We start from the raw sequence: 27763 nt of genomic DNA, 5'->3' as shown, positions 1-27763 counted from the left end.
CAGCCATTTAATATATTTTAAGGCCAGAATGGAACATTATGAGCATCTCGTCTGACCTCCTGCAGTAACACAAGCCATAGAATTTCACCCAGTAATTCCTACTGTGGCAGGAATTGTTCTTCCCTGTGATGGAAGTGAACAGTATTGATCTCAATAGCAATCAAATACTACCGAACTAGTGTATATCTTTGAGAAAGACAATGGATCTTGATTTAAAATCTCCATGTGATGATAAATTTACCACTTCCTTTGGTAAGATGCGTCGATAGTTAATTACCCTTGGGGTTGAAAAACTGTCTCTTATTTCCAATTTGAGTTCTTCAATCAATGGATCTTGTTATAATTCAGAATTTCTAGGGGAGCAAGAGGTAAATGAATAGAACTTTCCACATTTGCTTGACAGAATATAAAATAAAAAACCTCTGGGACTACTGGCTTTTATTTTCCTGTGGCAACTTCCAATCATTGCAGGCATATAATGAATGCCTAAACATTAAGAATTTATATTTGCTGCCTCAGATGAACATAATTCTCAACTATTATTAATGAAGAACTATAAAACATACTTCATGTTTTATGGCCAAATTACATAGAGTTTCCAAAACCCATAAATACATCTGTCTATTGGTATCTATAGAGAATTATACAACATACTTTTATAATACAGACAACGAGAGGGGATGGAACACATTTAATTTAAGAAGAGCTCTTACAAGGAAAATCTGTCTACAGAATAACTCTTCCCCTGCTCTGTTTTAAAAATATTTGTACATGCCCCTACTCTAGCTAGGAAATCAAGAAGGGTTTTAAAAAACGGCATCATTATTTACAGTGCAGCTTGATCTTTATTTTCTATCTCCTTTAAGAAATAGAACCAGGATTTCAATTTACAGTAATTCATTTCTTGTTTAAAAATGAAAACAGCTTCAGAGTAGCGTAATGTATAGGGCTTTATCATATACTCATATCCATTAACTCTCTCTATATATATTCACAGTGAAGTAATTTACTAGTTTTCACCTTTGGAAATATGGGTTTGAGTCTGAGATCACCAATTAAAGTCCTGGTGCTTATCTGATGTAATCGGGTTTAGCTCCACTGAGTTTAGTGGCAATCCAGTTTTTCAAATTTCCATCTGTCCAATTGCCTGAGATGGGAGGGATGAATTATTTAATTTATTTATTTTGAGAGGCAAATTTGAGGGCATCAGCAGTGAGTGGGAGGGTCAATCATTGTTTAGGAGAGCCTGCAGAGAGGCTCATCAGGTTCTACGGTCCTATTCTGATTGCCATCATACTGGTATAAATTATGAGTAATCCCATTGAAGTGTATGGAGATGCACTGGTGTAAAAATGGAGGAAGTGAGGTAGACTCCAACCAGTTAGCTGAAGGAGAAAAGAAGACAAAACAACGTGTGTGGCAGAACAAGGAGGGGAACCTTTGTCTGGGGAGCAGGTTGTGGAGGAGAGCTGGCCAAGGAGTCTTTGTGTTGGGGGGAATAATACATAATTGGTCTGGGCTGGTGGGCTCATTGGTCTGGGATGGTAAATGTTATGACAGTTTTGAAAGGTAAGCCTAATCCCTAGTGGGAATTTGTCCTCATAACAAAGACACAACCCAGGTTGGTATAGTTAACTGTAACTGTGCAATGAGTTCAAAGACTAGAATAGGAAGCCATGAAACAGATGTCCCAGAAATTATATGCAAGTTCTTAAAACCTATTGCTATTCTGGTACAGTGTGCAGTTGTGTAAGTATTGGAACTTAAATGTTTCCAATGAATAATAATAAAGGGATGAGTGATTATTCCATTTGGTTCTGCATAACTTTTTCTTCTTGATATTTAAATCCTCACTGCTGCAACAGTCTCTTAAAAGAATATTTTGCCAACAGCCAATATAAAATTTCCTTGAACAAGTAAGCCTGTGATGTGCTCATCCTAAAGCTTTGTGAAAAGTGAGACAAAAATAGCAATAGAGAAAATGGGCTTTTGCCTCTTTTCAGCAAATAGGAAACTAATGTAGAACTCTCCTCCCCATCTAAAATACCCAAAATGCAAAAGTATAAGTAGCTCATAAACAATTTGATGGAACTAGCAGTGTAACCAGCCTGGAAGTCAGGTTCCAGATAATAACTTAGTGATAATGTATTGGGATAAATTCTGTTCCCATTTACTTTATATGCTGGAGAGATTGTGCCAGCTGAAATCCCACCTGTAGCTCTCCCTTGGGTAGCCTGGCTTTATACCAGCCTCTAACACAGGTTTCTGCCTTACTAGCACAACGTGAGTATTTATACTGCCCCACAGCATCCAAGTGCCTTTTGCATTCAAAATGCCCTTGGTATCAATTAACTCTTTTTGCACAATATTCATTAGTCTGGCAGGTGAAGTAATATGTCCTTAGTGAGTATAACACCAGTGGGAAAACCCTGAAATCTTCAGCCACTCGAAACTGTCAGCTATTCCCATTGCCTTTGGGCTTCATTATGGTGGCAGCATCTTAATGGCCACGAGGGGCCAATTCCTCCAACCACACACCAGGCACCAAAAAATAGTAAGCAGCACTGGAGACAAGAACTGCAGCATAATAGTATCCTCAACAGACTTGGTTAAAATATACTTTTTTTGTGGGAAATTCTGTAAGATTTTCATTTTCCCCTGCAAATTTCCCTAAATTATTTTCGGTTATCCATCCAAAAAATCTAAATCAAATTCCTCAGCTTTCAAAAATCCAAAACTGAAACATTTTATCAAAAACGGATTAGTTTAACGTTGAAAAATTTTAACTTCAACCACTTCCTTTCCTTCCCACCAGAAAATTTTGACCAAAATACATATTTTTCCAGTTGGTCAAAGAGACATTTTTTATTGCAAAATGATTTAAACCAAAACAACCTTCAACCAACTCCAATCTACTGAAAATAAGCCCTGATATATTATTGCCACCATTCATTAAAAAACAAACATTTAAAATCAAGATGACACCATCTGCTGAGCGAAGTTTAAGAACCTTGTTTGAATGAGATACAGTGGATAGCAAGATGAGTCAGTAGGCAATCAGAGTTGCACAGGCATGAGCAATGCAAAGGAACTAAAAATGAAGAAACAATAACATTCCCACTCGAAAATTATTCCGGCAGATGACAGAAATAAGAAGGAACCAGCAGGTCTGCACTTACTTTATTATGCTGAGTTATCAAAGTGTTTTAGATATTAACAAACTTTGCACTTAAAAAAAAAAGATTTCATATGCTATGCAATGACAACTGCATGTATTTTACTTAATGGCTTGAGAGGTTGTATAGTTTCACTGTAGCTCCTCCAATTACCTCTGTATCCAGAGGTGTAGTGTGACAGCAATATTCTTCATTGTGAATCACAAAGAGAAGCACAATACTGTATTACTTAGCACTTACTATGGTTGGATCCAAAGCCCAGAGACACTGGGCAAACGCCCATTGACCCCAATGAGCTTTGGATCAGGCCCATAGCACTTTGCATTTTCTATGTACAGTACCAATATGAATCAATCATTCTAATTACAGCTGATATTTTCTATGGCATCTGCAGACAAAGGAGGCTGAGCATATGGCACAAGGAACACCATTTGCTTCATCTTTCACATATAATGGAAGTTTCCCAATATAACAAAGCCCTGGCTATTTAAGAACAGGAGTGATCCTATGTCTGAACCTATCAAAAGTGAGCAGAAATTTTAGGTGCCCAACTTCAGGCATAGTAAAGGGGCCTGATTTCTAGAAGGTGGATGCTCAACCCTTTTGGAAATTAGGCCCCTGTAAGGTGTCTCCAGAAGGGCAAACAAATCACTAGTCACTTTTTAAAATTTAGGCCCATGTATGTTTACTTACATGCAGCATGTGTACACTGCACATGCTCTTGCTAACTTAGTATCTTGGTATACTCATTATACGTATTTCTTCATCAGTTATTGAATTATGTTTGCCCCTAGAGGCCCCCAAACGAGATGGAGGCCCAGTTGAGCTAAGCACTATGCAAAACACACAGTGAGACAGTCCGTCTCTGCCTTAAAGAGCTTACAGTCTGAGTGGACAAGCCAGACAAAGGGTGCGGGGAAGGCGGGATAAATTATTATTAGGGCTGGTCCAAAACTTTTGGTCAGAACTTACCTTTTCTTTCTTTTTTTTTTTTGACAGAAAACTGAGTTTCAATTAAATGAAATATTTCAGGAAGAGCATCTGCTTTCAGCGGCAAGTTCATTTGGGAGGGGAGGGGTGTCAAAATTTTGATTTGGAAATGTCGCCACGGTGCCTAATGCTCCCACTGTCCTCTAAGGGCCAGGCTCCCTGGCTGGATTACATCCCACTGCTGTGAGTCAGGCAGAAAGTATTGTTTTTATTCACCCGAATTAATTTGCTCCTTCTATGCCAGCCACACATGCTGTCTGTTATGATGTGCATCTCACAGCTGCTATTGCTACAGGCAGTGGGCAAACAGCAGCCGCTCAGTTCCCAGTACTGCGTTTTCCCAGCTCCAGTAACATGATGGACTGTGCAACTCATCAGACAGCTGCATTACTATTAAAGTTGTCATCCTTGTTAAGCAGATTCTGGAATTCCTCTTAATGGGGAAAGGGGTATTCCTATTAAGACGACTCTATTGTGACACAGGCTGTGACACTTTACTGCAAAAATATTATGGTTCCTTGAGGTAATGTCACATTATTCCTTTCTCACATGGCATCAGTATAGGAGATCTGTGCTCATGGCTGCCATCTCCAAAGCTCAGTTTCCTTTTCCGAGAAGCCAACAGGGGAACTTGATTAGCTTAGCTGCTGCTGTAAGCAGAGCTGTGTAAATTATTTTCCCCCAGCAAAAAGTAAATTAATGGAGAGATGCATTTTTCCAGGCACTCAAACGATTTGCAAATTTAGGCCAAGTTTAGTGAACTGTTTTGGCAAAAAAAATTGATTTAAAAAAAAACGTCACAATGGTTTGTTATGACCATTTCAAAACAAAACCTTTTGACTTTTCTTTTTGAAATGACATTTTGTTTAGAAAATTGGCTAACTTAATAAAAAAAGCAAAATCACCCAAAAATGACACAAAACAACTATAAGTTTTGACACTACGCACCATATTCTTCATAGAGACATTGTTATGATACGAATATGGCATAACTAAGATGTGTTCTATGCAAGATGGGTCATGTGATGTATCATTGGAAAAGTTATGATTTACTGAATGTGATTATTTGTAGGCATGTATCATGTTCCCATTTCTGTATCTGAAGTTAGGAATATTGACTATGTAACAATTACAAGTGGGTTTACGCCTAGGGAATGCCCACCACACAGAACACAATCAGCCTGGATGGGCCATTAGGGAGAACAACAGGACTTTGAAGATGCTAATCTCCCACCTTCCTGAGAAGCTTCCTGGGATGCTGCTTTGACACTGCAGAGTCATGTGACCATGTCACCTGGTACTGGACTCCATCTTGGACTACTAATATTTTTCCACTAATAGAGGGTGGGGATCAAATTGGGAAACAAAGGATTCCCGCCATATGTAAATCCTATTTAAGGCAGGGGAGTGAGTTAATCAGGGGTCATTCTTCACTGAATCCCCCCAGGATGACTGCTAGAAACATCTAAGAAATAAAGACCAAAGGGAGTGGGGGGAGAAGAGCTGAATCCAGGCTGGAAAAGGTGTCTGGCCTGTGAAAGAAATGCCTAAAACAACATTTAGGGTGAGAAATTACAACTGGTAACCAGTTTCTTTAATGTATTAAGCTTAGTTTGCGTGTTTGTTTTATTTGTTCAGTAACCTGCTTTGATCTGTTTGCTCTCCCTTATAATCACTTAAAATCTATCTTTAGATGTTAATAAACTTGTTTTTTTCCCTCTAAATCAGTTTATGGAATTCATAACTGGGGGACAAAAAGCTGTGCAGATCTTCCTCCACACTGAGGGAGGGAGTGAATTTCATGAGCTTACGCTGTACAATTTTGGGTTTACTCTCCAGAGCGGGGAGTGCACTTCAGTGCTGGGCAATTCTCTAGCTGAATCTTCCTATGCAAAGCTGATTTCAGTGTCTGTGTCTTTCTGCAGCTGGGTGTGTCCCTACCTGTGTTTGTGCTGGAGGAGGCTTGAGGGCCTGCCTCAGCAGGGCAGCGTAAGGGAGCCCCGACTGCTGGAACCGGTGGGCTCAGTGGTATCCCACATCATCAGATGGCACTCTGGAGTGGGGTAACCTGTCACATTTTTTTTTCATTTATAAGAAAAACTGAAAAAAACCAAACCAGTTTGTTTGAAAAATGAATCAAAATTTTTCAGACCAAACCAAAAAACAAAAACCATTATTCACTCAGCTTTAGTTAACACTGAACCTCATTTTTCTCTCTAAACAGAGTAACCCCAATTCATTTAGTATTCACACAGAATAGCTACCTAGGAATGAACTTGAATTCCATCACTTCTCCATCATGCTCATTGCCCTAGAATGACTCACCTTAATCTTACTTAATTCTCCAGAAGAAAGGCTATCCAGCCTTGAGACTAACTGGTTTTCGATCATCTCTCAAGCTTATTAGTGATCCAAGATAGTATCTTAAAGTGACTGTTGAAAATTTTTAAACCTCTCCTTTTATACTAAGTGGTGGCAAAATTTAAAAACCTATTTTACTGATTTTATTGTCCATTTCCTTTAATGCTATTTAGACTTCACCCTTAATGATATTTTTATTCAGGCCTGAAAATGACTGTGCGTTTGTATGAGTGGCCTCTTCTTTCAATAGAGTTGTTCTGTAGGTTCTTGTATCTTAGGTTTTGTTTCTTTTTAAAATTTGCCTTCCTATCTTCATCTTTCCCAACCATCCATTTAAATTAAATCCCTGGTTATTTTCTGTGCTAACATTGTACAAGAGTCCGGGAACTCATTTCCTTACTCCGGCATTATAAATATTTACAGAAAAACAGCTTCTTTATTTTTTAATCCAATTCCCCATAAGCCATAACATTAAAACTCCAGATCTAGTGCAGATTTCATTATAATGCTCACTACAAACTCTGATTTTCTGAAGTCCCCAAATGTTAGTGTCTGAAGATGCTTCTATTTTTATCATCCAGCTCCCATTGGTATGGAAGGTCAGGACTCATATAGCCATTTCCACACTCAAGACTGGGAATCTTGCCTTAGTCACACACACTAGTTGGACCAGTTCTGTAATCTCTCTGTGGAACTTCTGTTGACTTTAATGGGAATTACACATACACATGTGCTCCTACATTCAAGATAGATAGCTATTCCCTGCAGAAACAGCCATGCTAACAGAGACCATTCCAAGATCCAAGCCTCTCCAAAGCTCAGGGGAATTTAAATTAGCAGTTTTGGTTTGTTTTATATGGACAGCTCAATAACAAGAATGGTGCTCAGATGCCATGGGGATGGGTGTCAGTGTAAGAACTGAGGTAGAGATATATAGATAGAGGAGTGCAAATGCTGCTACTTCTGTAAGAAGCTGTGTCAAGGTTCCTTCCCCACTCTGAACTCTAGGGTACAGATGTGGGGACCCGCATGAAAGAACCCCTAAACTTATTTCTACCAGCTTAGGTTAAAACTTCCCCAAGGCACAAAGTCTTTGCCCTTGGATTAGGTAAAACGCTGCCACCACCAAGTGTTTTAGACAAAGAACAGGGAAAGGACCATTTGGAGTTCCTATTTTCCCCCAAATTACCCCCCCCCAATCTCTTACACCCCCTTTCCTGGGGAGGCTTGAGAATAAACAAGATGAGCACAAACCCCCTGGATTTTTAAGACCCAAAAAACCCAATCAGATTCTTAAAAATCAGAACTTTATTAGAAGAACAAAAAAAGATAAGAGAACAACTCTGTAAAATCAGAATGGAAGATAATCTTACAGGCAGTCAGATACAAAACATAGAGAATCCCTCTAGGCAAAACCTTAAGTTACAAAAAGATACAAAAACAGGAATAAACATTTCCTCCAGCACAGCGAATTTACAAGCCAAAGAACAAAGAAAACCTAATGCATTTTCTAGCTAGATTACTTACTAACTCTACAGGAATTGGAGAGCTTGCATCTTTGATCTGTTCCTGGCAAAGGTATCACACAAACAGACAAAAACCTTTCTCCCCCTCCCCCCCTCCAGATTTGAAAGTATTGTCCCTTCATTGGTCATTTTGGGTCAGGTGTGTGAAGAAGTGGGACTGTTCTTAATGTTTCCTCTGAATACTGTAGGGGTGCCTCACTTTCCCCTATGCATTTCTTAAGTCTCTAGGTGGTGGGATAAGGGGGTGTAATTGTTGGAGAGCAAAGGGCCAGTGTACATAAATGGCCGACACTCTGTCTCCTGGCAACTGATGGCCTGGGCCATTCCCCCCTGCAAGGTGATAGCTAAAGGGTTGGAGAACAAAGAAATCAGGTGACCTCCTGGCCCGGGAAAGGGAAAAAGCCCAGAGAAGGAGGGGCTGGAGGATAAGTCAGTTTGGGGCTGGCTGGGGACGTGGAGTGAAGTGCAGACGTGGTTGTCTGGCTCACTGCCCCTCAAAATGGACCCGGCTGAGGGTTCCTGTTCTCTGTACCTACAAGCTCTGTTTTAGACTGTGTTCCTGTCATCTAATAAACCTCTGTTTTACTGGCTGGCTAAGAGTCACATCTGACTGCGAAGTTGGGGTGCAGGACCCTCTAGCTTCCCCAGGATCTCGCCTGGGTGGACTCACTGTGGGAAGCGCACGGGTGGCAAAAGATGCTAAATGCTCCAAGGTCAAACCCAGGAAGGTGGAAGTCATGTGAGCTTTTTGCCCTAAAAACAGGCTGCTCACAAAAAGAAAACTTCACCAGAGTCCTGAGTGGCTTCACAGGAAGCAGTTCCAAAGCATTGCCCGGGGACTCCATAACAAGGCGCCAGCGAGGTTACCTTAGCTTCTTAACCTTTTACAGTAGAAAGAATTTTGCCTCTGGCCAGGAGGGACTTTATAGCACTGTGGTTACCCTCCCCTTTATTTTTATGAGTCGCCCCCCAAATCACAGATAGGGTGAAACACTGGCTGTGATTTCTTCCTGGAGCTCTAGGAGAAAACAGAGTTAGTAAGACACATGTACCTCTAAATATACTACTAACTGTATAAAGACTAACAATATTTTCCACATCTCAAGGATGATTTTAATCAGTTGATTCTGGGAAACTTTCATAGGAGAGTGCATCAGCCACTTTGTTAGAAGCTCCTGAAATGTGTTGTATGTCGAAATCAAAATCTTGAAGACCTAAACTCCACTGAAGAAATTGTTTGTTATTTCCCGTGGCAGTATGAAGCCACTGTAGCGCAGCATAGTCGTTTTGCAGGTGGAAAACACCGTCCCCAAACGTATGGGCGTAGCTTTTCCAGAGCTTAGACAATGGCGTAACATTCCTTTTCACTGATTGACCAGTGGCTTTCCCTCTCAGACAGCTTCCTGCTGAGAAACATGACAGGATGGAATTCTTGATTCGGGCCTTCCTGCATTAAGACTGCTCCCACACCACACTCGGACGCATCTGTGGTTACTGGGAACAGTTTGTCAAAGTCCGGGGCTCTTAGCACAGGGTCAGACATGAGTGTCGCTTTAAGCTGGTTAAAGACCTTCTGACACTCTTCGGTCCACTGAACGGCATTTGGCGGTTTCTTTTTTGTTAGGTCTGTCAGTGGGGCGGCGATTTGGCTGTATTGCGGTACAAATAGCCTGTAATATCCGGCCAAGCCTAAGAAGGATTGGACCTGTTTCTTTTACTTTGGGACAGGCCACTTTTGGATAGCATCCACTTTGGCCTGTAGAGGGTTGATAGTTCCTTGACCCACCTGGTGCCCAAGGTAAGTCACTCTGTTTAGGGCTATTTGACACTTCTTAGCCTTAACTGTTAGTCCTGCCTCCCTTATGCACTCAAAGACTTTTTGTAGATGTTCTAGGTGTTCTGCCCAGGAATCCAAAAATATGGCCACATCGTCAAGGTAGGCGACTGCATATTCTACCCATCCAGCTAGGAGACCATCTACAAGTTTTCAGAAGGTGGCGGATGAATTCCGCAGCCCGAAAGGGAGCACATTAAATTCATACAGCCCGACATGTGTGGTGAAGGCTGACCTTTCTTTGGCGGATTCATCTAGCGGTACTTGCCAGTACCCCTTGGTTAAGTCCAAGGTAGAGATGAACTGGACCCTTCCCAGTTTCTCCAATAGTTCGTCTGTGCATGGCATTGGATAGCTCTCTGGGCGAGTTACAGCATTTATCTTATGGTAGTCCACGCAAAAACGTATCTCCCCGTCTGGTTTGGGAACTAGAACCACTGGAGATGTCCATGCACTGCCAGAGGGGCGGATTACACCCATCTGTAGCATATCCTGGATCTCCCGTTCTATAGCAGTTTTAGCTTGAGGAGACACCCGGTAAGGTTGGACTTTAATTGGGTGAGCATTACCTGTGTCAATGGAGCGGTATGCCCGTTCAGTCAGTCCTGGGGTGGCTGAGAACGTCGGCATGTAGCTAGTGCACAGCTCCTTGATCTGCTGTCGCTGCATATGCCCAAGGGTCATGGAGAGGTTCCCCTCTCCCACACCACCATCACTTTTCCCTTCATAGTAGATACCTTCAGGCCACTCAGCGTCGCCATCTCCCTGGGCTGTAAACTGACAAATCTTTAATTCTCTGGAATAAAAGGGCTTGAGAGAATTAATATGGTACATCTTAGCATTTTGGTTTGAGGTGGGGATTGTTATGAGATAATTAACAGCCCCCAGGCGCTCTTGGACTGTGAATGGCCCTTCCCACGATGCTTCCATTTTATGGGCCTGGAGCGCCTTTAAGACCATGACATGGTCCCCTACTTTGAAGGAACGCTCTCTGGCATGTTTATCATGCCAGGTTTTTTGCTCTTTTTGAGCATCTTTTAGATTTTCTTTAGCAAGGGCTAAAGAGGTTCGGAGGGTGTTTTGTAGGTTGGTTACAAAGTCCAGAATGTTAGTTCCTGGAGAGGCTGTAAACCCCGCCCATTGCTGCTTCACCAACTGTAATGATCCCTTAACCTCGCGGCCATATACAAGTTCAAACAGTGAAAACCCTAAACTGGGATGTGGTACAGCTCTGTAGGCAAAGAGCAGCCGCTGCAACACTAGGTCCTAATCACTGGAGTGCTCATTTACGAATTTACGTATCATGGCCCCCAAAGTTCCATTAAACTTCTTCACCAGGCCATTTGTTTGATGGTGGTAAGGGGTGGCAACCAAGTGATTCACCCCATGAGCTTCCCAAAGGCTTTCCATAGTTCCTGCCAGGAAATTAGTTCCTGCCTCTGTAAGGATGTCGGAAGGCCAACCTACCCTGGCAAAGATGTCCGTTAGTGCCTGGCGCACACTTTTAGCCCTGGTGTTGCTTAGGGCTACTGCTTCCAGCCATCGGGTGGCAAAATCCATGAAAGTCAGTATGTACTGCTTTCCTTTAGGTGTCTTTTTTGAAAAGGACCCAGAATATCCACAGCTACTCACTGAAATGGAACCTCAATGATGGGGAGTGGCTGGAGAGGGGCTTTGACCTAGTCTTGGGGTTTTCCCACTCTTTGGCACGCCTCACAAGACGGAACATAGGTAGAAACATCCTTGCCCATTCCCTCCCAGTGGAATGACTTTCCCAAATGGTCTTTGGTTCTGTTCACCCCAGCATGGCCACTAGGATGATCGTGGGCTAAGCTTAAGAGCTTTACCTGGTAATCAGTTGGAACTACCAACTGTCTCTGAGGATGCTAGTCTTCCTGGTATCCACCAGAAAATTTCCTTGTATAAAGGTCCTCTTTCTACAACAAACCTGGATCGATTAGAAGAGCTGAGAGGCGGTGGGTTGCTCCGTGCCGCCGTCCAAGCTCTCTGGAGGCCTTCATCTGCTTCCTGTTCGGACTGGAACTGTTCTCTTCATGCTGGAGACATCAGTTCCTCATTGGATGGTGGACCTGGGCTTGGTCCCTCTGGAAGCGATGCAGGTGATGGGGCTGTTTCCATTGACTGTGAACCGCTCTCCGCTGGTGCACTATGAAGGGGTTCAGACTCCGGCTGAGCCTCTTGTGTAGGGTTATCTGCTGCTGCCGGTGCAGGGTCGGTGGGGCCCTCTGGTGTTGGGGTTGCAAGCACTGGATTCAGTGCTGGCAATGGTTCTGGTGCTGGTTGTTCTACCGGTTCCGGGACTGGTTCTGTCTAGGTCTCTGTGACTGGATCCACTACTGCTGTTGCAGACGTTGGCATGGGGTCCGGTTCCATCACCTCTGACTGGGTCCTGGTAGAAGTCCCCGGAACAGAGCTAGGTGTGACAGCTTGCTTAGCCTGGCTGCGGGTGACCATTCCCACCCTTTTGGCTAGCTTCACATCGTTGGCCAAGTCTCCCCCAAGAGCATGGGGATGGGACAATCATCATAGACTGCAAAAGCCCACATTCCTGACCAGCCCTTGTACTGGACAGGCAACTTGGCTGCAGGTAAGTCAAAGGAGTTTGACTTGAAGGGTTGAATCGTCACTTGGACCTCTGGGTCGATTAAATTGGGGTCCACTAAGGAAGCGTGGATAGCCGACACTTCATAGAATCATAGAATATCAGGGTTGGAAGGGACCTCAGGAGGTCATCTAGTCCAACCCCCTGCTCAAAGCAGGACCAATCCCCAATCAAATCATCCCAGCCAGGGCTTTGTCAAGCCTGACCTTAAAAACTTCCAAGGAAGGAGATTCTACCACCTCCCTAGGTAACGCATTCCAGTGTTTCACCACCCTCCTAGTGAAAAAGTTTTTTCTAATATCCAACCTAAACCTCCCCCACTGCAACTTGAGACCATTACTCCTTGTCCTGTCCTCTTCTACCACTGAGAATAGTCTAGAACCATCCTCTCTGGAACCACCTCTCAGGTAGTTGAAAGCAGCTATCAAATCCCCCCTCATTCTTCTCTTCTGCAGACTAAACAATCCCAGTTCCCTCAGCCTCTCCTCATAGGTCATGTGTTCCAGACCCCTAATCATTTTTGTTGCCCTTCACTGGACTCTCTCCAATTTATCCACGTCCTTCTTGTAGTGTGGGGCCCAAAACTGGACACAGTACTCCAGATGAGGCCTCACCAGTGTCGAATAGAGGGGAACGATCACGTCCCTCGATCTGCTCGCTATGCCCCTACTTATACATCACTTGTGCTCTGGTGTCCCTCCATGCTGTAACCTTCTTCTCGCCCACATTCACAGTTTCCCTCCGCTTTGAGGGTATCTAAGAGGCATCTGGGCCTGAGGATCTCTGGTGTGATTCCGGTGCAATGAACTGTAATCCTGTTGGAGTTCTTGGGGCAGTTGGCCTTTACATGCCCCGGGCTTTTACATTTAAAACATCGCCCAGCTGACTGGTCACTGGGGCGAGGTGGGTTGCTGGAGAACCATGTGGTGGGACGACAGGGTGTCTAGAGTGTTCCTTGGTGTGTAGCTGGGGCCTTGGGCTGCCCCTGGTAGTAGGGTGTGGTCTGAGGGTGTCCCTTCTGGTATCCACTCAAACTGCGACCAGGGTTGTTCCTCTCTCCTCCCTCCACCCGTTTTGTTCCGGTTTGCCCCGCCTCTGTGGCAGTCTGGGATTGCTTGCACTGATCAGCATAAAAAGCAAGACTTCCTGCTGAGTCCATTTTCTTATCCCATAAACACTGTGTTATATCATCCTTGGACATATTCAGGAATTGCTCCTGTATCATCAAATCCCGTATTCCTCCAAAACTAGTTACATCCTGTCCTTTGATCCATTTATCAAAATGATCTGTCATCTGGTTTACATAAGCCACATTACTTAGTCCAGGCCCTCTCTTAAGGGTTCGAAATTTTACTCTGTAAGTTTCAGGTGTAACATGAAATTGTTTTAAAACCATATCCTTGAATTTATTATAGTCAGAAGCCTCATCAATAGGCATCTTATTGAATATGTCCAGAGCTCTTCCAGTCAATTTTGTGACCAATGTGGTCATCTTGTGAGCGTCAGGAATTTTATGGGGTGTGCACAGTCTCTCAAAGGTGAGAAAATATTCAGCAATATCACTGGATTCATCATACTGTGGACACAGTCGCTCCCATTTGTGGATTGTTGGGGAAGGATTTTAGGGTTATTCGGTATATTCTGCTGAGCCCTTGCCTTCTCTATCTCCAGTGAATGCTTCCTCTCTGTTTCCCTCTCCTCCATTTCTTTTTCCTTTGCCTCCATAGCTCTCCTGTGGGCAGCCTCCATAGCTCTCTGGTGGGCAGCCTCCTTTCTCTGCCTCTTTCGCTGCCTCCTTATCGAGTGGTTTTAATTCGACCAGTTTCTGGTGTTCCTTTTCTTTCTCTTCTGCTTCCAGTCTGGCTATCTCCAGTTTCTGTTGGGCATTGCTTTTTGTCATCTTAGCCTCTCTGTTTTTAACCTAGCTATACCCGAGAGTTAAAAAAAACAAAACAAAAACAAAAACCTGGCTTGTAAAATTTGCTGTGCTGTAACCTGATAGCTGTTCTCAGCCTACATAAAAATCCTTTTGTCATGGAGCTGCTCTGTAACCAGGCAGAGAGACAGAACCTGCAGCTGTAATCACCTTTTACAAAACCTGCTGTGCTTCTGGTTCAAAATGATCCCACCACTCTGCCACCATATCAAAGTTCCTTCTGAACTCTAGGGTACAGATGTGGGGACCCGCATGAAAGAACCTCTAAGCTTATTTCTACCAGCTTAGGTTAAAACTTCCCCAAGGCACAAAGTCTTTGCCCTTGGATTAGGTAAAACGCTGCCACCACCAAGTGTTTTAAACAAAGAACAGGGAAAGGACCATTTGGAGTTCCTATTTCCCCCCAAATATCCCCCCAAGCTCTTACACCCCCTTTCCTGGGGAGGCTTGAGAACAAACAAGATGAGCACAAACCCCCTGGATTTTTAAGACCCAAAAAACCCAATCAGATTCTTAAAAATCAGAACTTTATTAGAAGAACAAAAACAGATAAGAGAACAACTCTGTAAGATCAGAACAGAAGATAATCTTATAGGCAGTCAGATTCAAAACATAGAGAATCCCTCTAGGCAAAACCTCAAGTTACAAAAAGATACAAAAACAGGAATACACATTTCCTCCAGCACAGCGAATTTACAAGCCAAAGAACAAAGAAAACCTAATGCATTTTCTAGCTAGATTACTTACTAACTCTACAGGAAATGGAGAGCTTGCATCTTTGATCTGTTCCCAGCAAAGGTATCACACACACAGACAAAAACCTTTTTCCCCCCCTTCCAGATCTGGAAGTATCTTGTCCCCTCATTGGTCATTTTGGGTCAGGTGCCAGCGAGGTTACCTTAGCGTCTTAACCCTTTACAGGTGAAAGGATTCTGCCTCTGGCCAGGAGGGATTTTATAGCACTGTATACAGAAAGGGTTACCCTTCCCTTTATATTTATGATAAGCTGCTCCTTGGAAAGCCAGATCATGTATTTTTAAAAAAAGAATTACACTTACTGACGTCTACATTCCAAAGCAGGTTACCTGAACAGCTGATGAGAGAACAATGAAGCATTTACAGGCCCTTGAAGTTTCTAAAGAGACCCGCTGCATTGCAGTTACAGAGTAAGCAGCTGGAAAATTCATTACTACCACGGGGGCTTTATAATATGCTTTAATGTTACATAGGAGAACGGCCTGCAGGCACTTAAGACAAGGCTGTGCTAAGCCATGGTAGCAGACAAGCCACTTTCTTTAATTTTTTTAAATTGCCATATTAGCTGACTTGCAGTTCTTCTGAAGGCGGGTCTCCATTCCCCTAGTGCACTCAGGATTTAGTATGGAGAAATTGTGTAATAGCAAACAAAACAAAACAAAAGTGGTCAAATTCATTCCCAGGGTAAATCTTGATGAGTTTTGTGGATTCTGGTGGAGTTACACCAGGGAAGAATCTGACATAATGGGCTAAATTCTGAGTTATATTCCAGTTCTAGGGCTCCACACTTCACAAGCAATGTACTTCAGTCTTGACCTTTAATACTCCTGTTTATGTTAGCTTTAAGCTTATTCGGAGAAGAGACAAAGCAATTTAGCTTTGAGTTTTAGAATCAGCCAATCATCTACAACTTCTTTTATGCCTCAGCTTTCCCAAGGGACTATGATGAACTTTTCCATTCACACCACAGTGAGAGTGGCCTTTACATCACACAGCCTGAAGGAAGCCGCAAGCCTGTGGTCCAATGATAGATAGATGGCTGTACTGGGTGGACAGTAATCCAGAGAAACAGCCACAACACTGAGCTCACATGGTCAGAAGCCTGGACAACCTACAAATATGGCTTTGGTGACCTAGAGGGAGATCACTGGCTTGGCAATAAGTTTATCAACCTCATCACCAAGCAAAAATGGTACAAAGTCCAGATAAATTTACTTGATGCCCAGGGCAGGCAGAAACATGTAGAATACAACAGCTTCGTCATGAGAGATGAGGAAGATTTTTACCAGCTGAAGTTAGGGATGTATGAGGGTAATGCAGGAGAATCTCTTAGCTCATCCAGAACCAGGAACATGCATGAGAACATGAGATTTTCAGCTAAGGATACTGATAATGACAGGTCAAGTTTGGAAAATTGTGCAGATGTTAGTGGAGGGGGGTGGTGGTCTGACTCCTGTTATGATGTCCAGCTGAACTGCAGGGGTGGCCTTCACTGGCAGACCTCTTGCGACAAAAGAAAATCAAGCATGCTACTGAAGCCCATTCATATGTACTGCAGCAGGGTTTAGAACACACTCCCATCCTGGTACACTGTATTCTGATGAGCTGATGCAATGTTTAACAGAAAAACAAAAATGCAGACTCGTGTTACCTTATGTTCTGTGAGCTACAGGTTTCTCTACTTTCCTTACGGAAAGGGTGTCTGATTTTGATTCTCTTACTAATAAAAATGTCTTTATAGCATGTTAAACCTCTCTGATCGCATTCAACTGTCATCAGTAAGGAGCAAGCAACAGTGCAAATGGTACCAAACCCAATAAAATTATTTTTCATCTAGCACACATGCTGTGCAGTGTCTTTTACCCAAATCAAATATTTCTGTTAAGTCTCTTGATATTAAGTGAAAATTCCAGCAATTTGTCATCAAAATTCCGCCCCCAAAATAAACACACACATAAAATCTCCCTGCTATATAAGTTCCTGATGAAGTATGAATATTCCTTTGGCTTGGACCACAGCCTGCGGTGGCTACGGTTACAGACAATTTAGGAAAGCATGAACTCCATTGCTTGTTGTAGTCATTTGCACTAGAGCAGAGCGGGTGTAAAATGCTACCACGTCAGAATGGTGGCATTTAACACTGACTTTGTGCTGGGAAAAATGACTACATGTGGTCCAGGGCAATGGAGAATCAGGTCCACTCTTTCTCTTAGATTAAAAAGGTTCTCTGAGAGCTGCTGTTTTTAGGTAAGTTTGAATCTGTTTTGAAAGAGCAGCCTGCCTGTCAACAAATGCACTTATCTTTGCTTTTACTCTCCCTTGAACGATATTTGTTTTTCTTTAATAATTATAAAATCAAGCCCTTATAAATAGTGCTTTTCATCAGCAGATCTCAAAGCACTTTATGAAGGTCAATGTCATCTTCGCTCTAGAGAGGGTGAAACTGAGGCGCACACAGAGGTGAAATGACTTGCCCAAGGTCACTCAGCAGGCCAGTGGCAGAGATAGGAACAGAACCCAGGGCTCCAGATTCCCAATCCAGTGCTCTATCCACTAGGGTCACACTTTATAGACAGACGCTTTAAAGAATACAATCTGTTTTCTAAATACCCTATATTCCTCAAAACCTGTCCCCCCTTCCTTTAGCCTAATCTTTGCCGAAATGCCAGGTTCCCTGCTCAACTTCTCCAGTTTCACCCAATACATACTTACAGCTCTCCCCAGCCTTGCTTTTCCACCAAACATGTAAAGATTCACCCCACCCACTACATTGGCAGTAGCCTTGCTCACTCAACTCTCCCTACCAGCCTCCCTCCCATTACACTTCATATGCAAAGCGACATAATGAAAATTTCCATAAAGATTCCAACTTACTTAAAACGAAGAACAAAACAGTAAAAACCCTGTTCATAGCACCTTGCTTCTCCCATGCAATTTAATGGGGAGAGCAAGTTTTTTCCTGTCTTAATTTTTCAACAGGCAGCAAGATGGCAGCTCCCAAGTTCTGAGTGAGTTAAAAAAGGAAGAGTTAATGGGTCTCTTGACTTTTAGCCACAGCCCTGAATTGGGGATAACAAGAAGCTGCCCCACACCAGCTGGACCACTCGGGGACACTGTGCCTTATAGCATAAGTGGCAAAAAAATGTAATTCACAAGCAGAATGAGAGCAACTTACACTGTATTGTCTAGGCTATTTTAAATGTCTCGTTGGATGTGATAGAGCTCCCACCATTCCTTTAGGCTGTGCCACATGAGGGGTGGAGAATATGTATAATATACATACACACATTCACCCCTCTTTAAATTAATACCACAAAAATTCTGTGTGGGGTACTTCACCTTTTGCATTCTTTAGAAATTATTTCAAAACTATAGGCGAGTAAAGCACCAGCATTTCCAGATCAGTGTCTGAGAAGTAACACTCCCTGAGTGGACTTTAGTGTTTAAGATGCATGTAGGACAGAGGACTTTTGAAACAGGTCTTTAATTTTTTAAGAGATATGCATCCAGTGAATGAAAAATTAAACAGTACTTCTAAACTATATGCAAAAAAAAAAAAAAAAAAAGCAGAGCATGAATGACGTTGCAGGGGACGGGAGAGGAAGGCAGCACAGTGGCGTTCCAAGAGAATACATAATTTACAAGTTTAAAATCCAATCACTCCCTTCCTATGCCTAGGGCACTCTTAAAATGTTAAAGATCAAGTCTCTTCTGGAAGTGTATGGAGCGTGCTTTAATCTGAACCAGTACCTAGGGAAAAGATTACCGCTAGGGGCATATATTTTCTCTCCTTGTTTGCCCAAAAGAGTGCGGAGTGTCCTGTTGCGGGACAGGATTTTGTCGTAGAATTCCACCCCACCTCTGGCGTAGTCTTTGGAAATGGTGGCTGCCTTTCTGTCCGACCTGTAGTCTAGTGCGTGGCTCACGGCATCATAAGCAAGAAAGTAGCCAACAAGTCCGATTGCTGCAATGGTGATGTTATAAATGCCTCGAAACACCCTGGGGCCAGAATACAAGCCCAGAAGCTGCTTTATAGCCACCCCAGACAGACAGGTGCCGGCTAAGCAAGCAGGAGGCACAGCTGCATAAACTGCAGGGCTATTGCTTTGCAAGTACACAATCTCTCTGGCAATGGCAAACTTCTGAGCCTCTGGTGAAAACATCAGTGCTTCCTTCAAAGCTAGCCCTTGTTTACTCTCCCAGTCCACTTCTTTGCCATTTATCACAACAACACGGTTGACAATTCCTTGTCTGTCCTCCGCGGTGCTATTGAAATTGGCAGGGATGCCCACCAGAGAACCTGCAGGCAGCCATGGGATCCCAGCACTCACTGGGTGGAAGCCAAAAGCTGCAAAGGGTTGGTAACAATTCACGGACTTCACTCCAACATCTCCCAGAACATCGTGGAAGAGGCTGCGTAGCTTCTCTGAGAGCTCAGCCGGTTGCCCCTTAGTCCAGCACTGATACCACAGTTTGAACGTCTGCTCAGGAAAGACATGATAGAAAAGGTTAGCCCCAAACAGCCCAGCGCAGGACACTGCCAACAAGCCAGTCCTGTGCTTCTCTACCAACGCAGCTGCCTTCCACAGGAACGGACCTGCCATAGCCAACTTCCAACCTGTTCATAACAACACACAAACAGGGAATTAAAAGATGCACATATGGGTCCCCTTTCATTTTAAGATTATTTTAAACAAGCAGAGCCCGATATCCAGGAAATCACTCCACTCTATTTATTCACAAAGATATAAATACAAGAATAAGTAGGGTACAACCACACTACAACAAGGAAAATGTTAAACCCTTTTGTTATACGGAGACTTAATCTCATGCTCTTGTGCTTCAGAATGCAAACTGGTTGATACAGAGGCCCAGAAGGAATCAATCCCTTTTTCTCCTCCATTAAATCAGTTCATTGTAATAAAGGTAATATATCAGTATTATGGTAATGTCACCACATCCATTTACTAACATATTCTGAATGGAGTACCCTGTTTTACCCAATACTGCATATCTGCCCCTTGCCAGAACAGTTTTCTGTAACTCAGATGACTTCTGTTCCATCAGTCACATAGTTTAGATATTAACAGCAGATGGATCATTGTGATCATCTAGTCTGACCCTCCTGTATAACACAGGCTGTTAAATTTCACCAAATTACCCCCTACCGAGTGCAATAAGTTGTGTTTGGCTTAAGCATATTTTCCAGAAAGGCATCCAGTCTTGGTCTGAAGACATCAAGCATGGGAGAATCCACCTGTTCCCTTGGTCGTCTGTTCCAGTGGTTAATCACCATCACAGGTAAAAATATGCGCATTATTTCTAATTTGAGTTTGTTTGGCTTCAGCTTCCAGCCACTGGTTCTTGTTATGCCTTTCTCCACCAGATTAAAGAGACCTTTAATACCTGGTATTTTCTCCCCATGAAGGTACTTAAACACTGTAATCAAGTCACCTCTCAATCTTCTTTTTGATAAATTGAGCATATTGAGCTCTTTAAAGACTTTCATTGCAGGGCATTTTCTCCAGCCCTGAATCATTTTTGTGGTTCTTCTCTGCGCCCTCTCCAACTTGCAACATCCTTTCAAAAATGTGGACACCAGCACTGTATGCAGTAGTGAGACTGATACTGGACCAGTGCCATATACAGGGTAAAATTGCCACCACACTTCTACTCACAGCTCTCCCATTTATACATCAAAGGATTGCATTAGTCCTTTTCCCCCACAGCATCGGACTGAAAGGTCACATTGACTTGCTTGTCCATTATGACCCCTAAATCCTTTTCAGAGTTGCTGCTTTCCAGTACACAACCTCCCATTCTGTAGGCATGGCCTGCATTCCTTGTTCCCAGATTTTTAAATTTATTTTATTTGGCTGTATAAAAAACACATTTTGTTTGAATGTGCCCAGCTTACCAAGTGGTCCGTATGACTGCCCTGTTCTCATCATTTTTTACCATTCCTTCAATCTGTGTCATCTGCACATTTTATCAGCAGTGATTTTATATTTACTTCCAGATCATTGATGAAAATGCTGAATAACTTAGCGCAGGGGTGGGCAACCTTTTTGGCCCAAGGGCCACATAGGGGAATAGAAATTGTATGGCAGGCCATGAATGCTCACAAAATTGGAATTGGGGTGAGGGAGGGGGTTCAGGCTCTGGGGTGGGGCTGGGGATGAGGCATTTGGGGTGCAGGAGGGTGCTCCGGGCTAGGATCAAGGGGTTTGGAGAGCAGGAGGAGGATCAGGGCTGGGGCAGAGGTGTGGGGAGAGGCTCAAGGGGTGCAGGCTCCGAGCAGCGCCTACCACTGCTTCCGGGAGCCTCTTGAGGTACGTCCCTTCTCTGGCTCCTACGCAGAGGTGCGGCTAGGCAGCTCTGCACGCTGCCCCATCTGAAAGCAACGCCCTTGCTGCTCCCATTGGAGCAGGTAGGAGCTGGAGAGGGGCAATGCCGCGGCTTCTGGGAGCCACGTGGTGCGGCACCGAACCAGCGCCAGAGCAGGACTGAGCCGCCTGGTGTGTCTTGCGGGCTGGCTTAAAAGGGCTTGCAGGCTGCACTCGCCCCGTAGGCCGTAGTTTGCCCACCCCTGACTTAGCGCCTAGTACTTATCCTTGAATAACACAAGAAACACACCTGTTCAATTATGATTCCCCAATGGCGATCATTTTTTCATTTAATGCATAAAAATAGCAAAATACAATATCAATAATCATAATGTTGTGCGGTACTAAGTCAAATACCTCATTAAAGTCTAAGTACATTAATGTACACCGTTGCCTTTATCAACCAAATGTGTAATCTCCTCAAAGAATGAGATCAGGTTTGTTTGACAATGCCTATTTTCCATAAAAGCATATTGACTGGCGTTAATAGTCATAATACACTTCATGTTCTTTAGTGCTTTCCATCAAAGGAAAGACGGTTAAGATTTCATCAAGACTTGGCGGCAAGGCAGAAATATTTTCAAGCAAAGTTGCAGTTTAGAAATTTGAGTGAAAGACTGAAAATTATTCAGTTTTCAACAATTGAAAACCAATGCATTTTTGCTTTTTTTTAAACAGAGCCTGAAAATTTTTCAAAAAGTTAAAAAAAACCAGTTTCTTTGAAAATATAATACATTATTGAACAGTTCTGCATCTGAGGAATCGAAAAGTGGTATTTCTAACAATAATTAAATCTAACGACCTAGGAAAGGATTAATATCTTCTCTTTTACAAATGGAGGAAACAAAGTCAAAGGAAAGGGGAACTATTTGCCCAAATACCTGTAAAGCGAGAGTAATCACCAAGGGGGGGGGGGGGGGGGGAGGCGCACAGAATGCCACTGTGAGTAGATTACACTAGTATTGCTGAAAGCTCTCTTGACTCGGAGTCTTTTGCTTTGCTGGTAGCATTACTCTTCTTATTCTCCCAGGAAAAAAACCAATCAAACAAGGATTCTTCCAAAAAAATTTAAATGGCCCTTTATCTTTCTGAAATAATTACCTTCTTAAAAAAGAAGCGCAAAAAAGGTAAACTAGTCTTGGCCAGGGTAGGACTTGGAACAGAAATAGTTTCCAAGCAGGAAACTCTTCTCTGAGTCTTTAAAGAGAAAGATGAAGGGATGGAAACACTTTTTAACCTGCCAAATCCTTTAGTTCAAGATTTTCTGCTTCTCTGAGATGGTGGCATCAGTTATACCTATGGCTCCAGCCCTGGAAATTTTCAGGCACAGCAGAGCCCTTTGCTCATGTGGAAGCCCAGCGACTATGACATCTGCCCCCATAGGTACTAGAATCACATCATTTTAGGAGGAGACATGAAGATATAGAGGGGGAAATCAGCATGTAAGTCTCATTGATGGCCAATGGGAATTGGAGGCCTAATTCCCCTCTGTGCCTTTGAAAATCTCCTCCCATAGTGATCAGCAGCAACAATGAGTATTAGACAGAAAAACCTAAAAGTGATCAAATTAATTGGATCTCTTCATTGTCTGCCATTTCTCTTTCCTCTTCCTAGGACTGTCTTTCAGACTGTAAATTTTCTGATGCAAGGACTGTCTCGCTAAATGCCTTGTACAGCAGTGAGAACATAGTAGGTGCTTAATAAATAACAATAATGCCGGTCTTGACACATAAATTAAGGCAGAACTATGGTACTGTATTTACCTGTAGTCTTACAAACTACCCTTATGTTCTGTTAATGATTTGAGATGCAGAGTCTCCTCTGTCCCTCCAAAAGAGATGTTTAAGTTAATCAAAGAAGATTTGGTTAAAGAGCACAATTTTCTGGATCAGGCCCTAATATATTGAAAAAAAAACCCTCGATATTATAGCCGAGTTGTACATTTCAGGTACATTTCAGTGACATTGCCAATGATAAACCTGAAAAACCTCTTTGCCATTAGTGACCTTTGGCATATTCACAAAGCTAATGTGTCACTGAAAATGTCACTTCATTGGAAGTGAAACAGCCAGCACTTCAAAGGGAGATGATAATGTGTCAAATGCCACTTTGAGCCAGATGGGGAATTGAACCAGTGACCTTCTGAGCTAAAAGTACTCACTTTTACAGCTTCAGCCAAAGAGCCAGGCTCTTAAGAGGTGGTCGGTAAAAGATTCATATGCTCAGAGGTACAGAAAACACAATCAGTAGATTACAACAGCACAAAACAACAGGCCTGCAAATAGTTTTCTTAAAAGTAACTATCCAGTTGTGGGGTTGGCTTAGCAGGAACCAAGGTTTCAGAAAAAGGTTAAAAAGTAAAAAAATGTAAAAAACCAAAATAATCGTAGAAGAAAAACCAGATAATACCTTGTGCAAAATTTCGAGATTTTGAAGAATTCTAAATAGATAATGCACATTTCAACACTGTCATTCATAGTTTCTCCTATTTTTCCCCTTCAAGTCATAATCCTCAATTTGAAAAATCAGAACTTCCATAGCAGACAAGGCTTCAATCTTACAACTGAACTCTGCCTGCACAGTGCTCAGAAGCCATGTGAGATGGCCCTTAAATCCATGCTGAGCTCATTACAGGATTGGAACCTAGCTGCTGTACCACATACACAATGTGGGGAATAAGCAGAATAACCAGGAGAATTTGGAAGAAATAATCATCCTGGTTTTTTCCCACAAAAACCTATAGTAATAAAAACAAGGGCCTGTTTCTCAATAGCTTTTTCAACTGCTACCCAAATCTTTAGACCAGATCCTCAGCTGGTGTAAACCAGGTTTGCAACCCAGCTGAGGACATGGTCCTTTAAGTGTATGATAGGTATTTTTATTCATAATCTTATACAACATACTTACGAAGAAGGCAACTGAAAACTGAGACTAAAGGACGGTTTTTATGGCACAAATCCTGGATTTTCTTACTTATTTGATCAGTCCCCACGGAAGTAACACAAGGGTTTACAACACTTGGCCCTAACGTAAGGTGCAATGTTATGTTTCTATCATTGGGCCTCATCCTGCCTGCAGTCCCTAACTCAAGCAAGGAGATCTATTGAAGTCCATGAGGAGTAGTAGCAGAGTACTGCAAGATCACAGCCCTTTATTTCTGTTAAAATTACTTCCTGAGAGGGGGAAGGCTGGGCAAAAGATATATTAAGGAACTTTTGCCCTTCAATTTTTCATAGCATTAATGATTTTTATACTGCAAATTTGACTCCCAAATTAATGCTGCCCTTGCAGTGCCCAGAACCAAGTTTCACTGAGTGAATCCAATAAGAGATGTTCTTTTACTTAAAATAAATGTGCCTAATTCTCCACTTCACACCTGGGCAAAGTGGGGATCAAACACTGCCACCATTCTAATTTGGTGAGACTTCCATCCCTTTCCCCAGGTGGAAGTAGCGCTGCCAACCCCCAAGTGTTCAACAACCATGAGTCTGTGTCATGCTTTTACAGGACCTGGTTTAAAAGTTATGAAGTTTTAAGAACAACGAGGAATCCCAGTGGCACCTTAAAGATTAACAGATTTATTTGGGCATAAGCTTTCGTGGGTAAAAACCCCCACTTCTTCAGATGCATCAGTAGTTTTAAGAAAAGTCTTTTCCTTAACCTGCCTTTCCTACCCTAAAGGGTTAACGATTTCAATCTTTTCTCTATAATCTTGACACTTAGAAACAATTTTTTAAACAGGAAAGCAGAAACTCTGATTTAATCACATAGCTCTGGGACCTGAACTTTAAGAAAACACACCAAATATCATGGTAATGGGCATCACTGGGAACATGACAACACAAGGTGGAGTCAGCTGGGAATCAGGCCCTTAAAAGTCTCTCTTACTGCCCTTTGAGTAAAACTCCCTCCCATTCAAATTCTTCCAGCAGGCTGTCTTATAAACCCTTGTAACGGATTTCAGTGGAGTTACACCAGCATAAGAAATTGATGTAGCCATTCAGAATCGGGTTTCAATCTTACTCTCACTGAAGTCCCTGAGAGTTTTATTGGTCACTTCAGTGAAAGCAGGATTGGCCCTAAAAGGAGAGGAAGGAGGAGCTTCATAGTTGCTGTGACAAGGGGGGGGGGGACCCCAAGTGATTTCACAAGAATCATGAGAGCTGAGGGTACAGCGCCCAATTCCTCTCTCCCTTACGTGCACGTCACTCAGGAGTAACCTCAAGGCAGCCAAAGGAAATGCCTGTAAAACCAGGGTGAGAAGAAAATCAACCCCCCCGCTTAAAACCTTCTATTCACTGGGCACAAAGCAGGCAGCTCCCTCGGCCCCCCTCCCCCTTGAACCCTGCAGCCTGCCCACCCAGCCCCCAGGCACAGCAAAGGAGGGCTGTTCTCTCTCGTGCACCAGGGTCACCCAGTCTCTACGCGGAGCCGGCTGCGCCCCACGCCACAGCGGCCCAACTCCGCGCCTCACCTGCCTCTGCGGCCGGGACCTCGCGCCACGCAGCGCGGGGCAAGCGCGTGCCGTAAAGCAGAGGGCTGTGGCGAAAACTCAGCATGGCCGCAAAGCAGCTGGGCGAAGTGGCCGCCGGCTGGGGTCGTCATAGCAACGCGGGCAGCGTGTCACCCTCCCCTGTGGCGCGCACCTGAGGCTGTCTGACCTCTTGGGGGGGCACGTGGGCTTTGAGCGTTTAAAAGCTCACACTGAAAAATCAGCTACACTGGCAAGGGTGGGGCATGTGTTAGAGTCTGCAGCCGGGCATGCAGTTTACTCTGCGTTACCCACAGAAGCCAGGGCCACAGAGTTTGCATCCGGGGCTGGCTATCAAAGACCCCCAAGCCTGGGAGTATTTATCTCCGGGGTTTTAGACACACAGCTGTGAAAGTGCTGGCTTGTGTTTACACAGTGGCATCCTCAGGTTAAATTTATGGCTGAGACTAGGTGCTCCCTACCCGCCCTTTCTCTTCAAGCTCATAAAGATCACATTGGTTCTCAACTTTTCCAGACTACTGTGCCCCTTGCAGGAGTCAGATTTGTCTTGCATACCCCAAGTTTCACCTCACTTAGAACCTATTTGCTTACAAAATCAGACATAAAAATACAAGTGTCAAAGACGATTACTGAAAAATCGCGCACGTTCTCATTTTTACCACATAATTACAAAATAAAATCAATATAAATATTGTACTTTCAGATGTCAGTGTATAATATAGAGAGCAGTATAAACATGTTATTGTCCATATGAAATTTTAGTTTGCACTGACTTTGTTAGTGCTTTTTATGTAGCCTCTTTAAAACTAGGCAAATATCTAGATGAGTCGATGTACCCACTGGCAGACAGACATCTGCATACCCTTGTTGAGACCCACTGTTATAGAAACGGTGAGGTAATATCTCCAGCTACACTGCCTACAGTATTGGTAAATTATTGCATTAATAAACAAAGTGAATTATTATTCAGACTTGGAGCTGGGAGACATATTTTCATCAAAACAAGGAAAATGGCTTTTCAACCGAAACAAATAGTTTGCCAAAAGTTTTGCAGGGTATTTTGGCATAAAATTTCAACATTTTTCAATAAGAAACTGAAAGACAATTTGGTTTTAAAATACTAAAAAAGTGTTTTTCCCCTTCCTTTTCAGTGGAGTTGGATGGGACAAGAGAATGAAGGAGGAAGAGGAAAAGGAAAGAAAAGGGGTGGGGGATTCTGAAAATTTCTGTTCTCCAAAAAACAAAACTTTGTGTTTGGGTTTTCATTTTATGGGGATTTTTTTTAAATCCACCTAAAAATAAATCAAATGAAAATGAAAATATTTTGTTTTATTGTAAAATTTTATTTGTGGAAAATATAGAGCATTTTTCAACCAGTCCTATTCAGACTGTTTTTTTGCAGGTCAGAAGTTCTGTGTTTCACTTGCAATAATTTAGGCTCCCTGAGTGAAATCCTGGCTCCACTGGAAAAAAAAAAAAATCAATGGCAAAATTCCTCTTGACTTTGATGGGACCAGAATTTCACCCTCTGATTTTCTGTGCATATCGCCGAGATAAAAAGAAAGGTCTGATTTATCTCACACAAAACATCCCCCCCACAGGCTAACACAATTCTTTCCCCCAAATGTGCTGGCATCTCAAGGTTTCCGTTACACCATTGACACATGCATGGTTCGATACTAC

General features: G+C 42.9%; 1 protein-coding gene across 1 annotated transcript; it reads right to left on the bottom strand.

Moving 5' to 3' along the window:
* Window positions 1-14952: 14952 nt before the first annotated feature.
* TMEM177 (transmembrane protein 177) lies at window positions 14953-26129 on the bottom strand. Its single transcript, XM_037912918.2, has 2 exons — window positions 26063-26129; window positions 14953-19820 (listed from the first exon to the last, which is right to left on the bottom strand). The coding sequence occupies exon 2, from the start codon at window positions 19804-19806 to the stop codon at window positions 18877-18879; it is 930 nt and encodes a 309-aa protein (XP_037768846.1). The 5' UTR covers window positions 19807-19820; window positions 26063-26129; the 3' UTR covers window positions 14953-18876.
* Window positions 26130-27763: the final 1634 nt, after the last annotated feature.

The sequence above is a fragment of the Chelonia mydas genome, chromosome 11 (assembly GCF_015237465.2).
Source record: "Chelonia mydas isolate rCheMyd1 chromosome 11, rCheMyd1.pri.v2, whole genome shotgun sequence".
NCBI lineage: Eukaryota > Metazoa > Chordata > Testudines > Cheloniidae > Chelonia > Chelonia mydas.
The sequence above is the reverse complement of the archived record's forward strand: the minus strand, read 5'-3'. Positions and strand labels throughout refer to the sequence as shown.

Excerpts from the sequence above, each read along its gene's own strand:
- TMEM177 (XM_037912918.2), bottom strand. The coding sequence starts at position 19,806 with ATGGCAGGTCCGTTCCTGTGGAAGGCAGCTGCGTTGGTAGAGAAGCAC.